The sequence below is a fragment of the Photinus pyralis genome, unplaced genomic scaffold (assembly GCF_008802855.1).
Source record: "Photinus pyralis isolate 1611_PpyrPB1 unplaced genomic scaffold, Ppyr1.3 Ppyr1.4_LG3a, whole genome shotgun sequence".
In the NCBI taxonomy this organism is placed as follows: Eukaryota; Metazoa; Arthropoda; class Insecta; order Coleoptera; family Lampyridae; genus Photinus; species Photinus pyralis.
In genome coordinates this window covers 16,667,275-16,683,075 of record NW_022170509.1, presented here as the reverse complement: position 1 = coordinate 16,683,075, position 15,801 = coordinate 16,667,275, and the positions used below count along the sequence as shown (strand labels likewise).

The following is a 15,801-nucleotide window of genomic DNA, read 5'->3' as shown; positions in this document are numbered from 1 at the left end:
CTATCGGATCAAATAAGTATTTTCTTGTTGTAAAGTCATTATTGCGTCTCCTTTCTCCTGTTCCTTATACTTGTGTCATTGCTACTTCCATTTTAATTTTTCTCACTTCTTTTATTCTGGGTGTGCACTTTAAGAATATGTAATAAAAAAGAGTGGTTGTCATTAAAAGAATTATGCCCCTCTTAACCATTCACAATCACATATAATGATACTGTTTATAATTTTTGATACCATAAAACGCTTCTTGTTTTGAAGATATATTCAGTGTTCCAGACAAAATGCCCACTCTGTACACAGTCTATCGTTCCTTTCCCTCTCCTAAATCCCGTTTGTGTTTCCTCCAGTAACTTTTTCTCTTCCATGGCATTATCGCATATATCATGGTTTCCGTCTGATCTTTGTCACCTCGTTTGTGAACCCGTACTATTACTACTCCCTTCCACCCCTTTTCTTTCCCATATCTTATTTATTGGTTTTCCCATCCCTATCTCATCCTTGTTCCTTCACTTGAAGCTTTTTAGTTGACAGTCCATTTCCTTTTCTGATATATGTTTCCTTCCTTCTCTTCTTTTACTCTTCCTGTAGTAATTTCTTTCCAGTCTGTTTTTTTCCACCTTGATAACGTGCTTCTTCTAATCCTCTATTTTTTTTCCCCCATCTTTCTATATTTTCTCCTTTTTTTACTTACCAACTTCTAAAAAAAATCTTTTCTGTTTTGATTCCCTTGATTTATGTTTCTTTACATGTCTTTGTTTATCTTCGCTTTTTCTCTAGTTCCTTTTCATCTCTCTTCCTCTTATTGCATTTCTAATACTCTTTTTCGTCGTTCTCTACTTTTCTTCTGCATTCTCACATTTTTCTAACCTCCTTCTGTAATTCTGTCCAGGTATGTATCTCTCTTCGTCCCCCTGGCCGCCTTTTTTACTTATCTCCAACGGCTGGTGATCTTATTGCGTCCTTACGCATATCATCAATTATTCTTGCAATTCTTCCATTCCTCTTTCATTCCCTTTGTTATGTGTTTCGTCTCCCCCTAACACTCGCCATCTTCATTGTTCTCTATTTCTCTTTGTTGCATTCGTTATGTATTGAGATTTTCTCTTATTTGTGCATTCCGATCGATGTCTATTCTCCTTTATTCCATATTCTATCGTTTAACTCCACCCCCTCCCCCCTCGCCCCAAAGTAAGGCCCTCGCCCCCTCTATCCCTTACTATATTTTCTAACTTCTTACATTTTTCGTACCGTTTCAGTTGTAAATCCGTTATCATTCTCATTTTTTACCGTAACACACCGAACGCCTTCATGGCCTCTTTCCTTTTTACCTCCTCTTTATTCTTTTCTTTATTTCGCATTTCTGCCTCGTTCCCTCTTTTCCTCCTCGTTCCTTCTTCTCCTGTGCCTTCTACGTTTTCTCCTGTGCCGTCTACGTTTTAGTTGTCCTTTATTAAATCATATGCCCAGGAAAAAGTTATGAGGTCAAATTTGGTGCCCAGCCTATTCGTACCGCAGCTAATAACTACAGCTTAGTCCAGCGCATCTGTTAATCAGTCCAACGACGACTGTGTCACGATCTGTGACAGGTTTTTTAAAACTGTAATTGCGGTAAGGTGCACGTTCCTCTTAAGCGAATTTTTTCGACATTTTTTGCTGTAGTTTCCTCGCCGAAAGGTAATAATTGTGCGTGTTAGCAAATATCGAATGGTACAAGTAGAAGATGATTAAGATTTAATGGGGAAACGCGTTTATTGGAAAAGAGAAGTCGTGAATACACAGAAAATACCGGAACTGTTGCTTACAGTATATCTATATTTAAGCAATAAATAGACGCCTATTGTTTTCGTGTTTTTACATTACAAAAAACTGGGTATAACGTAAATGGCAAATTTTCTCTCTGGTGTGTAATGATAAAACATTTGGTGTCATCGCGGATTCTCTTTTAATCCCAACAATAAAAAACCAATTGGTGCGAAAACTGCGTAATACGAGCTTTTATACGTGCTAATTTTGATGCAAATTAACTTAATAAACGTTATCTAAAAGGTTCTTTTTATTAAGCGTGATTCACGAGTCCGTCCAAATGTACTACACCAAAAAGGGGACATTGGCCATTCGAATGAATTAAACTAAATTTCCCTCCTATTAGGAATAGCAAAATATCCATACAAAAAATATACCTATAGCTTATTAAGACTTCTCGTATTAATCATTGATAAAACTACAAGATAAAAAAATTAAATAACACAAAAGGGTGCGTCACAAAAAGCTGACGATCTAAATTAAAATTAAATCCTTATTAATTTCATAGGTCATCCTCGAACTCGGGGAGGGTGGTTGTTTTTGTATTTGCAGTTGGCGGTCTTATACATGCCTTTTGCGACTGGGAGCTTAATTTCATTACACACTTTCAGTTTTTCTACAGTAATTTATTGTAAACGGCGTTAGAAAAAATAGAGCTGCAGGTAATTAATATTGCAGATTCAATAAAATATTGCTTTAATAAACAAGATTAAAGTTACGATACGTGCAAAAACTTAACCTAAATAAAGTCAAAGGAATTTTTCTGAAATGGAATCTTTTCACCTTTAATCTACATATACCTAGCACGAGGGCCATTCAGTAAGTAGTGAAACACGCGGTTTATTTATTCTGAAAACTTTTCTCGTGTGAGATCTAAGGGACTTCAGCGCATTTTTGTGTGGCAGATCAGTATTCTATTAGTCAGTTTTGATTCCACCATCAATAAGATCTTGTCGCAGTCTACCACATTCCCTTTGTTGGTACCCACTTCTGACGTACAGTCATATAAATGCACCCTTTTGGTGGATTTCGCTAAAAACTCTCCCCACAAAATAGTACTGAACTTTTGGGGACGCTCGCGATTCTATTGGCGACACGAGAAAGAGAGACCGCGATAAGAGCTTTAAGAGACGTTAAACCGCGTAACAAAATTGGCAGCGGAAGGTAACTTTTGCTACGGGGGCTGGGGCTCATTACATCCTCGGACTGGATGCAGCCCATTTTTCCGCAAAAATGAAGGAAAGTAATACGAACCACGCCCATAGCTGGTGTTAAAGCCACACTTTCAATTTAATTGTGTGCATAATATTGTGAAGTTTAACATACATACAGGACAGAATGTGATAAGTGTAAAATTTCATGGGTACTGAAATAGCTTCTCTGAAGAAGATTTTCGAAAGACATGGCACAATAGAGAGTTTGACGGACTTTAAGGTGAAATTTCTGTCGAATAACTTGCTAGAGTTTTATAACTCGTTAGGAACTTCTGTTAGAGTAAAATACGATCTGCAGATGAAAACAGCAACTAAACCTTTAACTTGGACAGTCTAAGAACTTATCATATTCAGCGCCATTTTAAAAATGCCATTCGGGTTCGGGCTCCCACTTTTCACCACTTGCAATTCGTTGTAATGAAAACCGAAGGGCCGGTGAAGGGTATCCCATCCCTCTCTGAAATGATGGAAGTTGTTGAGCAAACAAAGAAGAGGCAGGAAGAGGAAGAAGTTTAAATAATCATTAAATTTTGTTCCCCAATGATTTGATTCATTTAATGACTTAAGTGTACGTACTTTAATAATTTCGTTTTGTACCTGTGGGGATTGCGAAAGACGAAACCTTAATACTTTAAAAAGAATGAAGCAACATTTATAATCCGTACCGGATTGAAATTTGTGATTGTAAACGAAAGAACCTTAGTAATGACTCAAAATCACACGCTAATACAATGTGAGGCTATCCCTAAAAAGTGGTGATTTTAAAAAATGCACCGGAAAGGCAAAATAAGATGGCCTATAACCAGACCCAGGTAAAGTTAGGTAGACAAAAATAGTATAAACCCAAACCTCGGACACCCTCACTGAAAACTGATTGCATTTCTTTAAAACGCTGCAATTGCAATTTATGAGGTGCTATTGTGGACAATATCCGAATCGAATGAATTGTTTTCTTTTGATCAGACTCTAAAGTGAACAGTACGGAAAATCAAAAAAAAAAACAGTAGTAGTTGGCGCTCAGAAGTTAATGTTCAACAATCACGTTTTTAAACTGTTGTTATAGGTATCCAGGGCCGGATTAATGCACTTTTGTTGTCCACTTGTTTATCAAGTCGCTTATCAGGAATATTTGCCCGAATAAGTAGAATCAGCACGTGCTTAAGACACCAGCCAAAAAATAATGAGAAAATGAGGAAAACGTGAAAAAAGAAACTTTTGTTCAAAATCTTAAATAAATAATTTATTAAACTAATATTACATATTGTAAGTTTTAGCAAGTTGCTAATTTCTAAATGATTATGTGAATTATACACTTTGGCAAATATTACTTTATGTATTCCATGTGCAGAGGCGCCAACTGCTGGAACAATTTAGGGGGGGGGGGGGCAATGCTACCCCTAGAAATTTCATATACTTTAATAAGTAAAAACAACAAAAAGGTAGAGTACAAGCCTCTGATTTTCGTTGTCTTGTAGGGGTTTATTCGATTGAGGATGAATTGAGAGTATATTTTTACACTTTTTTTGGACTGCTCGTAGTTAGGTATAATTTTTTAAAATACAGAAATATAAATTATCTTTGTGTCAAGTTTTAAGTAGAAACGGTTGTGCCCCCCCCCCCCCCCCTGGAATTTTCAAAAGTCGGCGCCTTTGTCCTTGTGAAATGATTCACGTACGGTAAAATGCTCATTGCTCGCCTATGAAATGGCAACTCAACATACGCTGGCCTCCAACAATAACCAAAATACGGGCGTCGCACTTACGACTTTTCCGAAAATTAAACTTTTTATAAACAGTGTCGGGCCTAGCGTATTTCCGAACACGCATCCATTTCATTTTGATTAAATGTATCCGTTTTTACAACCCTGTATGTATGTATACGTTTATATGTTTATATGACTGTATGGATTTATATCAGTTATAATTAGTCGATGCAACGTGAAGAAAATAAAAAGTGCCCATACAATTCTTATTGCTTAGAGCCTCTCAGGGCATTAATCCGGCCCTGTAGGTATGTATCTTAAGGAAGTAGAATTAAACAGGCGTTTATTTGTTACTGAATCAATTCAAATCGATAAGCGGGATTGGACGAGTGGAGTTTAGTGAGTATGTAGTTTCTACAATCAACAAGGTGTACCACAAGAATCCGTTCTCGGGTCATTTCTCTTTTGTATTTGCATTAGTAATATTCCCAAATGCCTAAGGTCAAGTAGAATACATATCGATGACATGAGACATGACGCTCATAAAGATTTGAGTGCCATATGATATGATGTTTGTACTCGCCAGGCTTTACTTTTAAATCCACCTAAATCCCTAGTTGTTGTTTTTGGAAGAGAGGCAAATAGTTTAACTATTCCTTCTATTATCGTTAACAAAGATCGTTAGTGCTGCAAGAAAGCCGGGAGTAGTCTTGGATAACGCTTTTAGATACAAGCAGTAAATTCTGAAGAGCATACACAGCGCATATTTTAATCTCAAATTAATTGTTCTTCATCGTTTGTATACCTGGTTATCTAAAATGACTGCGGACAGTTTGAATTTCCCGCAAAACTAAATATTTATAAAGTTGGTAACATACCAAATGTCATTTATTTAAAAGCAGTGGTGGATAATAAATTAAAAAAAGGTAACGATTCATGTATTTAGATATTTATTCTAATGTTGCCCAGTCATGATAATTATTATATATGAACGTCGTCGATGTCTTCATGCAAAATTTTGTGCCACGTATTATGTGATAAGTCTGTATTAATAACAATAGAGATGTTATCACTCGTATTGTTTAACCTACCAGGTTGTTTAGATAATTTGCTCCTTTACATCTTCGACAACTTCCACTAACATGGTAGGTAGCATTTTTCGTTGACTTGCAGTAATCACAACCGAGTCGAATATGGGCATCTTCTAAACGTGTGCCTTTAAAAAACGAATGCAGGTAAAGCCACCTTCTAAAAGAACCGTTTGCTTTAAAACGAATGGATCGTTCAAGAAAATAAAAAAACGCCGCCAATGGATGGCGATTACTGCATAAATAAACTACCTTTTGAACATGTTTGCTAATTCCTTAAGCAAAAAAACACTAAAAACTTTAAGCGCCAAATTTAACGTGTCTGCAGTTATTTTGGATCACCCGGAATAAGCGTCATGCTTGCGATTAATTTTTAGGAGACGAGAGTTCAATCATATATCGCACAATCTATAACCGATGCTAACTGGCTAAATATAAGCAACATGAGGTATCTGCAAATGGGCTGTTTGTACCATAAAGTAACCCAAAATATTTATAGCAAAAAATATAGTTTTACCAGGTAGAAATTTAATTACACCACCAAATCACAGAACAGCGCTGTTTGAAAGGTTACTTACGTAGTCCACAATATTTAGGCATAACACTCGGTATAGCATATGTACCATTAAAAGATCTGCCACTTTCAATATACTTCGTACGAAGCTTCGAAAACCTTTATTACATAAACAATTTTTTTTTCTACACGGGAGTAGGGAAATCCTTTATGGACACCTGAGTGGTAGTGTGGGAGTCTCCAAGGCATACCCACTAAAACTCTCCTCTCTTTTCGCCGTTCAATTTGTACCGGTATCGCCAAGGCATTTCTTCAGTACGTGGATTATTCTGGTTATGCTCCATCTAACTATTTTCTCCTGTTTGAAATCTTTTTCTTTTGTTTTTAATATTTGTGTTATCACGTTATTAATTGCGTTCCATTTGTTCTCTTCTTCCAGCATTATCTCTATGATGTTCTCTATACCTATTTTTGCATGTATAATACCTTTGGTTTTCTTGCGCTCCTCTGTAAATCTTGTACACCGTATAATATTGTGTGTTCCACCGTGTCTGTCATTTCGCAGTACATACATTTTTCATTACATCTTAGTTTAAACCTATGTAGATATGTGCCGAATTGTCCATGCCCTGTCAGGAATTGTGTGAGATAATAATTTACTTAAATAATTTACGTAAACAATAAAGTATGCGTAGCGTAGCCAATTAATTAAATTTCATTATGTATAAATATGTTCTTATAAAGCCTTATTTTGTTAATTGGTATTCACACATTTTAGTTGGCTGATTATCATTTTGTTTTGCATTTCAAGGGTTGGGTGGAAGAGCAGTTTATAATGAACCTTTCCTTGTGGTTTGGTTTTTGGGATTAGTTATTTTCTTTTTTTTTCTGAAACCAAATAAACTATTATTACTGTTTATTAAGTAAGCTTCAAACTTGAGTTTAGATACTTTTTGTACCGAAAGTATTAACCATGGCCACATAAAAGTGTTTCCGCAAAGTATCTTTTTTTATAGTTGCACTAAGATTTCCTTCGTTACTAATAACAAGTTTCTTTTGCAGTGAATCAAGGAGGACTGGGAGGAGTAGGACCAGATAAAGATGCAAAGAAAAAGCACACGCGACCTACCTTTTCCGGTCAACAAATATTTGCATTAGAAAAAACCTTTGAACAAACGAAATATTTAGCCGGTCCTGAACGTGCCAAACTTGCATACGCCTTGGGAATGACGGAGTCTCAAGTGAAGGTTGGTAAACTTTGTATTCGTTGTGACCGATGTTTAAAACCGAAAGGATTACGTCCGGAAATATGTTAATTTTTCAATTATAAAAATACGTCACAAATATTTGTCGGGTTACGAATGGAGCGATCTTTCTCTCTCCGTCTGTATGATTTTCAAACGTATCAGTTCGTTTGAAATTAATCAGATTAACTTTAAGTACATTGTGGGGTTAAAACTGGCCAAATCGAAAATCCCTCGTGAGTAATTCGGTGGCGACGCGTGTGGAGCGATATGTTCGGAATTAATGAAAACACTGAGCGACCTATTCTAATGTCTAACTTGGTACTGACGATCGCTATAGACAAGTGTAAATGCTCCCTTTTGTTACTCCCTACATTTGCATTTTTATTGAATCTCTAGCCAGTGAGATTTGAATATAAGCCTGCGTGTTGACAAAAAATAATACGCCTAATATTGTGGTTTAAAGCAGAAAAAGTAGGGTTGCGGAAATATGTCGCTCGCTTTGCTCTAATTGAATTTGAACCCACCCTCTCGGTACCCAGCTTATACTAATATAGAGAATTAAGAATCGTATCACTGGTTTCACTAGGTGCTATATTCTACGGACTATGCGGAGGTGCTTTTACAGCATCCTGAAATGATTGGATCTTCTCGACTCCAATTATCTGGCTAAGCTCCAATTATAGCTACAGATGGATCTTCGTTACGAAACTGAGACGCAAAACGCGAATTCATTTTGAACTCATCAATCTTGTTTTTAAGTGTTAAGACGCTCTACGCGTAGCAATGTTTTCTAAACTCTTAAACAAGCATTTCATTTCTCTTTTACTAGCAATATTCCTGATTTACCAAAAAAAATCTATAACGCTCCTACCTCACCGTATCTCTCGGCGTGCATTTGTTTTCAATTGACTTCTATTCGCTCTTCGAGAATAGTAAAACCTCTGTTTCACGATGGACTTACGCGAATTGCTCGACGATACCTTTACTGTGGGGATGTGCGGCGAAGCAAATCCGAGATGGAGGCTTATGAAAAATGCGGATATATTTTTCTGTCAATTTACCATTCTCTTAGATTACTGCTCTGCAAATCATTTCGTGTTTCAGTATCAGATCCACAAGTTTTCCATGACGAATGCCGAGGGATTTGTTTGTTATAAACAAGTGGCGCCCCTACAGACACTGCCCGCCACCCTAATTCAATTTGTCAGGAGATTATGCTCATACAGCGGCACACCCTCTTCTAACGGTACATTATGGACGCATACTAAGATCTTTCCCGCACTAATATCAAATTCGACACCCACTCTTCCTAATTTAATTAAATTAGGCGTATAACAAGAAGAAAATTAATTTTTAATTCCGACCACTAAGATGAAGATCTTAAAAAGTATATGGAGTTTTTACGAGTGCGCTCATTAGAGCCACTCTAGCTGTTACTTTAACGTAACTGCTACTATAGAGGGAAGCGCCGCCAATGTTTTGTCCAGATTATTTTTTGTTGTATTCTCTGAGGTCCCCTTTCAGTTAATGAAGTAAACTGTATCCGTGGTTTAACTGTCGCAACCCACGTCTTATTATTTATTTACGTGCATCAAATCGTGCGCGGTACTCGGTCGGCCCCTTCAATGCTCTCGGGAGGATGGAAGGATTTAATTTACAAAAATGCGGAATGTTTTATGATAATAAAACTGCGCTCAGATTAAATAAAAATGCTAAATAAAAAGCTCTCTCGAGAATTAATAAGTTAGCAGAATCTAGACTGCACGAACAGCGTTCGGGCTTTAAAATGAAAAGAGATGATGCCCCGCTTAATGTTTCATTAACATAGACATGTGAACGTTTGATCTACCGGATAGGGGATGCCTTTAGTTGGGCGAAAAATCTGGTAATAATCGTGTACTGATTACGGGGCTCATAAAATGGGGCATGTATCATTTCAGTAATAGAGGATACGCCTGATAAATATTAAAACCAAAATGAAATTTCCGTGCAACCATCAAACCGTAATATTTACCGAATTCAATTAACTGATATATCGTATATAAATTTCCCCTTAACGGCGACATTCGGTGCAGCAGATTCGTGCTCATCCCCAACCACTTCTGGTCGCCATTGCTGTCTGTCGGCTTTCCAATCCATCACGGTATATGACACATATATGGAATTTTATTTTGCGGTATCGATGCATTACTGGATTCGGCGGCGGAAAGGGGATCTGCTCTTCGCGAAATGACGGTTTGATTTATCGGTGACGGCGCTAATCTACGTGACGTATGTATGTTTTTATTGTTTGCGAGCGCAAAATGTTCTGTTTTATAATTCCAGATAAAATCGGTATGAGTTACACGCGCGAGCCACTGTAATCCCCGGACGCTATGTAAATGCTGGGTCATTAGTGTGTCGTTAACCGTTAACGTAAGGCGACCGAATCGATTAACGCTAAGTGACTGCGTAATTAGCTGTATATGCTGCACTGCGGTCCCCAATGTTCTCCCTCGCTGCCAAATTGAAGACCGTGTAATTTGTTTTCAATGCCTTTACTTCTGTTTCTACTTACTTGTTATCCCCCCGTAACCAAACTAGAAATTTCTCTCTCTTGTTCCAAACCGATCCAATCCGGTTCACATGTCCGGATACCAAAGCCAAAATTAGTCGTTAGTCGCTTGCTTCCTAAAACCGAACAAGCCACCGGGGAAAATTCGAAGATACACAAATATTAGGTAGTAAAATTACAAAAGCTCGGCCAACAAAATTCGTCCAGATTTATTTATAACGCCATAATTTAAAATTATGCACGAAAACCACCTGTATAAAGACTATGGTGAAGATAATATACTTCTTTCTATCGTCAGGGTATTTTTGAGAAGCCGTAACATCTTTAATTGATGAGCTCCGTTAGCGTTGTCCAAACGAGCGCATCGTTCCACGGCTGGCGGCTCCCTGTATTAACTTCGGAGCCTCGAGACCCTATTTTACATGATTTATAAGCATACTATAGCTCCAAATACCTTGTAATTCGCAAATTTAATATATAATGGCTTTGTTCTACAGAAATCGCTGAAAACATACAGCTCGATTTAAGCGTTTAGCAGTTTTGCGGAAGGTTAAAACGACGTATTCGCACCCCTTGACTCTTTTAAAAGAACGCTCCGCCTTTTCCCCCCCCTTACATTCGGCGCTTGCTACAAGACCATTATTAGAAGTGTAACGTGTTTTGTTCTAATTAATAACATCGGTTAATTCTATTTATGGAAACTTCTCCTTTCCTTTGATACGTGTAGACTGAAAAATCACAAAGCTCTTGTGCCAAGAACAAGGAACGACACCACGAACTCCTATAACCTAATACTCATACTCCCTTCAGTGCCAATACATGAAATTAGAATCACATATGTAAATACTTATTCTAATGATCCTCGAACTAAATCATATTTGATTAACTGTACCGAAATTCAATTTTTCTGTACCCTACCTACGCCATATTTTCTCTATACTGGGTGTCGATTTTCCGCGTCTCACCATGGATTTCCATCACCCTAAGATAAAAAAGTCAATTTTTCCTTGGAACTAACTCTTTCAGTTTTCATACTACTTATATGTAGGTCCTAATAGGTACCTAATAATTGAATAAATTTCAGTTTGCCATATTACCTGAAAACTAGTGGAAATAGTAGGCGCTTATTTCAACATGATATATAATCCAGTTAAATTGTATTTTTACCAGGAAAGTTGTGGGGTAGTTTTGATTTCTTTGATTCTATATGTTTTTTGGGGTGCTGAATCCGAATCTGAGGTTTGCTAACAAAATTTCATGACGCAACATTGAAAAAAATACAAAAGAAGTTGAAAAAGATATTTTTTGGCAGTTTTGTGCTTGCAACTCGAAAACTATCCAACTTTTCGAAAATAACCTTCCTATTCAAAATTCAGGTCAAAATTAAAGTACATAAAATTTCCTACAGATTACACTATTAGTTTTTTTCCTCGATAAACCGTTCGGGCTCAAGCGCCAATTTGAAAATTGGCGTATTTCGGCTGTCTCCACAAAACATAGTTTCTTCGCAGTAAAACCCTAAATTAATATTAAGCGTTGTCAATAAGTGAATTCCTTGCATCCTACTATTATTTGAATTTTATATGTAAGGGTGATTTTTTCTCATTTTCATAACGTTCAAGGTGTTTATTGTAGTCCAGAATTGTATGAAAAGTTAATTTCTAACGAACAACAATATATCATATTATTAATAATATATGTGTAATACTTATACTGTGCTATCTAAAATTATTCCCACTCGCTTCCGAACCAGATAAAGAAATCACAAAACCCTACCGTAGCATGTTTGGATAATTATTTGTTGAATTTGGGAAAGTGGCGCTGTGGTCATTATTAATTCAAAAAATTCAAATGGCAAAAGGGGTATATTGATTTCCTATTCAACGGCATTATCCCTCTTGCTCCGGTGTTCTGAAGAATCACGTACCTACTCCTCGGAGTGGGGTAACGCAGGTTACCCAAGCTTAAATTTGTCTGCTAACAACTGAACCCGATTTATTTCTTTTCTGTTTACATGTTAACCAGCGACAAAAAGCGAATTCATGATTTTGGACTGTCCGTCCGTCCATCTATGTAACTTTGTGCGCTTGTGTATGTATGTGTATGGGAGGAGGGCCTCGAGACTGCAAACGTAGGTACACGGAGACGTAATGGGCCTTGGCTCATCTGTGAAGGAGTGGGAGAGTTTTATACCAGACGGAACAGTTATAAAATCTTTTGAGGAGACCGGTAGACAATGAAAAGTACGGATTTATATTTGCACAGAATAATAATAAAATAATAATAAATGATGAGTATTTGCGGATACAGCCGAAATACGCCAATTTTCAACTGGCGCTCGAGCCCGAACGGTTCATCGAGGAAAAAAACTAAATAGTGGGGTCTGTAGGAAATGTTAAGTACTTTCATTTTGAATAGGAAGGTTATTTTCGAAAAGTTGATAGTTTTCAAGTTATAAGCATAAAACTGCCAAAAAAATATCTTTTTCAACTTCTTTTGTATTTTTTTCAATGTTGCGTCATGAAATTTTGTTGGCAAACCTCAAATTCGGATTCACCACGCCAAAAAATATGTAGAATCAAAGAAATCAAAACTACCCCACAACTTTCCCGCTAGATGCCCGTTTGAGCACCGTATTAATAGCTACTGCTTTTAATTTTTTTATGGGGATCAATTCATATGGATTATTCATTTGAGAATTATTTAATAAAAGTAATTCTACAAGGTGGCTTTCCAGGAGCACTGAAAACTGCGGCTGTAATACCAATATTTAAATCAAGTAATCCCACAAACGTTGAGAATTACAGACCCGCCATTTCCTTGTTGAGCACCATCTCTAAAATCCTTCTTCAGAAAATAGTCAAAAAACGACTTTTAACTTTCTTATCGATGACTAATTTTCTACATAGGGCGCAATTTGGTTTTAGGAAAGGTCGTTACACAGAAATGGCACTATGTCCTGGGCCCGATCTTATTTTTGATCTTTGTTAATGACCTTCCCTCTGGTAAACTTACAGCTTTTGCGGATGATACCTACTGCTTTTGTATACTCAAATAATAATGCCGTTGAACTTGATTAACATGGAAATCTCATATACAGAGAATAAAACAACTTTAATCTTACTCAGGCCATTTTATCATTTAAAATCTGCTTGTGGAGTCGCAATACTGAAGCAAGTATATTTTGCGCTTGTGCACTCTAAATTATCTTATGGCATACCCTTTTGGGGTGGTACGTTATATATATATATATATCTCCTATCTTAGATATATTCAAACACTGCAGAAACGTTACATAATGTTGATTTACGGTAAAAGCAGGTATTTTTCTTCCTTTCCCTCATTTCTTTCTCTTCGTGTGCTTCCCCTTCGCTATTTATATGTATTCAAAGTTCTTGATCTATTCTATCAGATGAGTAGTGGCTTTGGCACAACAGTTGATCTGGGTACTGGAATTAACCAAACTCGGCAATATTCTAAGAAACTGCTGGATCTACCTCAAGTCACTAAATCGTTTTTTCAACATTCTTGTTTCTCGGTCCAAAATTTTGTAATTATTTTTTTAACTCTTACTCTCAAAGAAAAGAGCTAAGGCATTTTTATTTACTAACACGATTACTGAGTTGGATAACATGTATATCTTATTTTAAGTTAATAAGTTATATGTTCATTTTTAAATCTCGTTCATTCCGTGTCCCCAAGTCATATTCCCCATGTTTACCGACTTTGAAGTTAAACTCACCGAGGATGACCGTAATGTCGTGCTACTGTTTCTTATAGCTGTTCCTAGAATGAGTCAATTTCTGGATCGTGTTTGTCCGCTGTTGGTGCCTCGACCTGGAGGACGTTTTGATATTCTTCCCTGCAGGTCAATTCGTTCTGATTTTGTAGTGAAACTGGTGACTTTGTTGACCAGTTTTTTGTGGACAATGAGAGCGACCCCGTACGTCTGTTTGGTGTTCTAAATTCCCTAGTCGCCGTGATTTCAAAAAGTTCTAAAATCGTTTCACCTGCGAATTATATCATTAGCTATAGGTACATAACTTTCGGGAAATAACCCCTACCGCTAGAAAGGGTTGCAAACTAGAAGGTTTTAATAAGCGTATAGAATGGAACACTTTATGGAATATTCGAAGTACCTTCCAGATACTTTAGTAGGTTTCCAGATCCAGAATAAATGCATTGTAAACCTCTAGGAGGTACCTAGGTGGAATTCTCAAGAAAGTCGTATAAGAATTATTAGATTCCATTAACTAAAATAATAATTGTTAATTTTTCTTCACTTATTTCATGCTTAATGATTTTTTTCGGTTTTTATACGCACTATATGTATATATTTACCCAATATTGTCCTAGTTTATGGAACTATTCTGTTTGGACAATAAATTATTATTGTTATTATAAGAGTTTTCTATGTAAATCGTTGATCATATGTTTAGGGGATTTGTAGGGTTTTCAAGGGATGTGTGATAAATTCTGAAAAACTATGTAGGTGACTTTAGAAAGCCTTGGAATAATATGAAAGAACTAGAAGGAAATGTCCTTACTTAGGACTTTTCTGAGGAGGCATGTGGAATTCTAATGAAAGCCACATAAGAGCTTTCTATTTAAATTGCAGGTTTGATATACCTACCTAGGGTCTTTCCAAAAATGTCTAAATATCTTTGGGTGATTTGCAGGGTTTTCAATGGACAATCAAATGGACTATAAAGCACTAGAAGATTTTAGAAACTTTTTATGTGATTCTAGAAGGCTTTGAAATAACATTTAAAAAGGACTAGAATTTACCGCCTTTTTAAAGCTTTTTGGGCCTCAGAGTTTTAGAAGCGCATACCTACTAGAATTTTTTCGATCCTTTACGCCCTGTAATCTTTCCCAAACTTCAGAGTTTTCTTGACTTTTCCAGGACTAGCGTTGGCAAGATTATTATAATCAAACGATAATCGGTAATCGACTTTGATTATTCTTTTAAATTAGTCGATTAATTGATTATTTGAGTGATCTATTATTTGATTAACCGATTATTTATAATCAATACAAGAAATAATCGATGATCGACAGTGCTAAATGGGGATTTATTCGAGCGTCGTAGGGACTTGAACTTTGTAGATTAGATATGGTAGAAGGAAAAAAAGTTACATCCCTCCACCGGCTGGGGGGGGGGGGGGGGGGTCTAAACTTCTTTAATAATCTAAAAAAAATTGTTACATGAAAATACTCGAGCGCGTCAGATACTGATAGTGTAATAAGTATATGCCCAACGTGTTTCTGATATTGGAGGTATGTTAATCTGCCTGTTTGCATGGTGGGGAAGGCTGCACGGAAGGGTAGAAAACAGGATTTATTCAGATATTTAGGGCGCTGTAGGTACGTGTAATTTATATTGTAGATTGTATTACTTCCGTTACTCTTGAATTTTTTCCTTCCAAGTAAAAAAATTTCAACGCGCTTGAGATTTTCAAGGTAACGTTTTTTCCCACTCCCTCACGTCACGGTCAAACTGTCAGATCATTGAAATGTACACTTTTCGACACGTATTCAACCCACCTTATTTTAATCTGACGCGCTCGAGTAAATCCCAAAATCCTCTATGGGGTCCCCTACTATTATTTGATTAATCGATCATTTGATTAATTGATTAATCAGTATTATCGATTCTTAATAGTTCTATCCCGGATTTTC

At 36.6% G+C, this 15,801-nt stretch overlaps 1 protein-coding gene across 1 annotated transcript in view; it reads left to right on the top strand.

The window, feature by feature from the left end:
* Positions 1-15,801, top strand: part of LOC116165251 (homeobox protein Nkx-6.2) — a 44,008-nt gene that overhangs the window by 25,141 nt on the left and 3,066 nt on the right. The window contains exon 2 of the mRNA XM_031479521.1: positions 7,381-7,565. Coding sequence (XP_031335381.1) covers positions 7,381-7,565 — 185 coding nt within the window. The remainder of the gene's footprint in view (positions 1-7,380; positions 7,566-15,801) is intronic.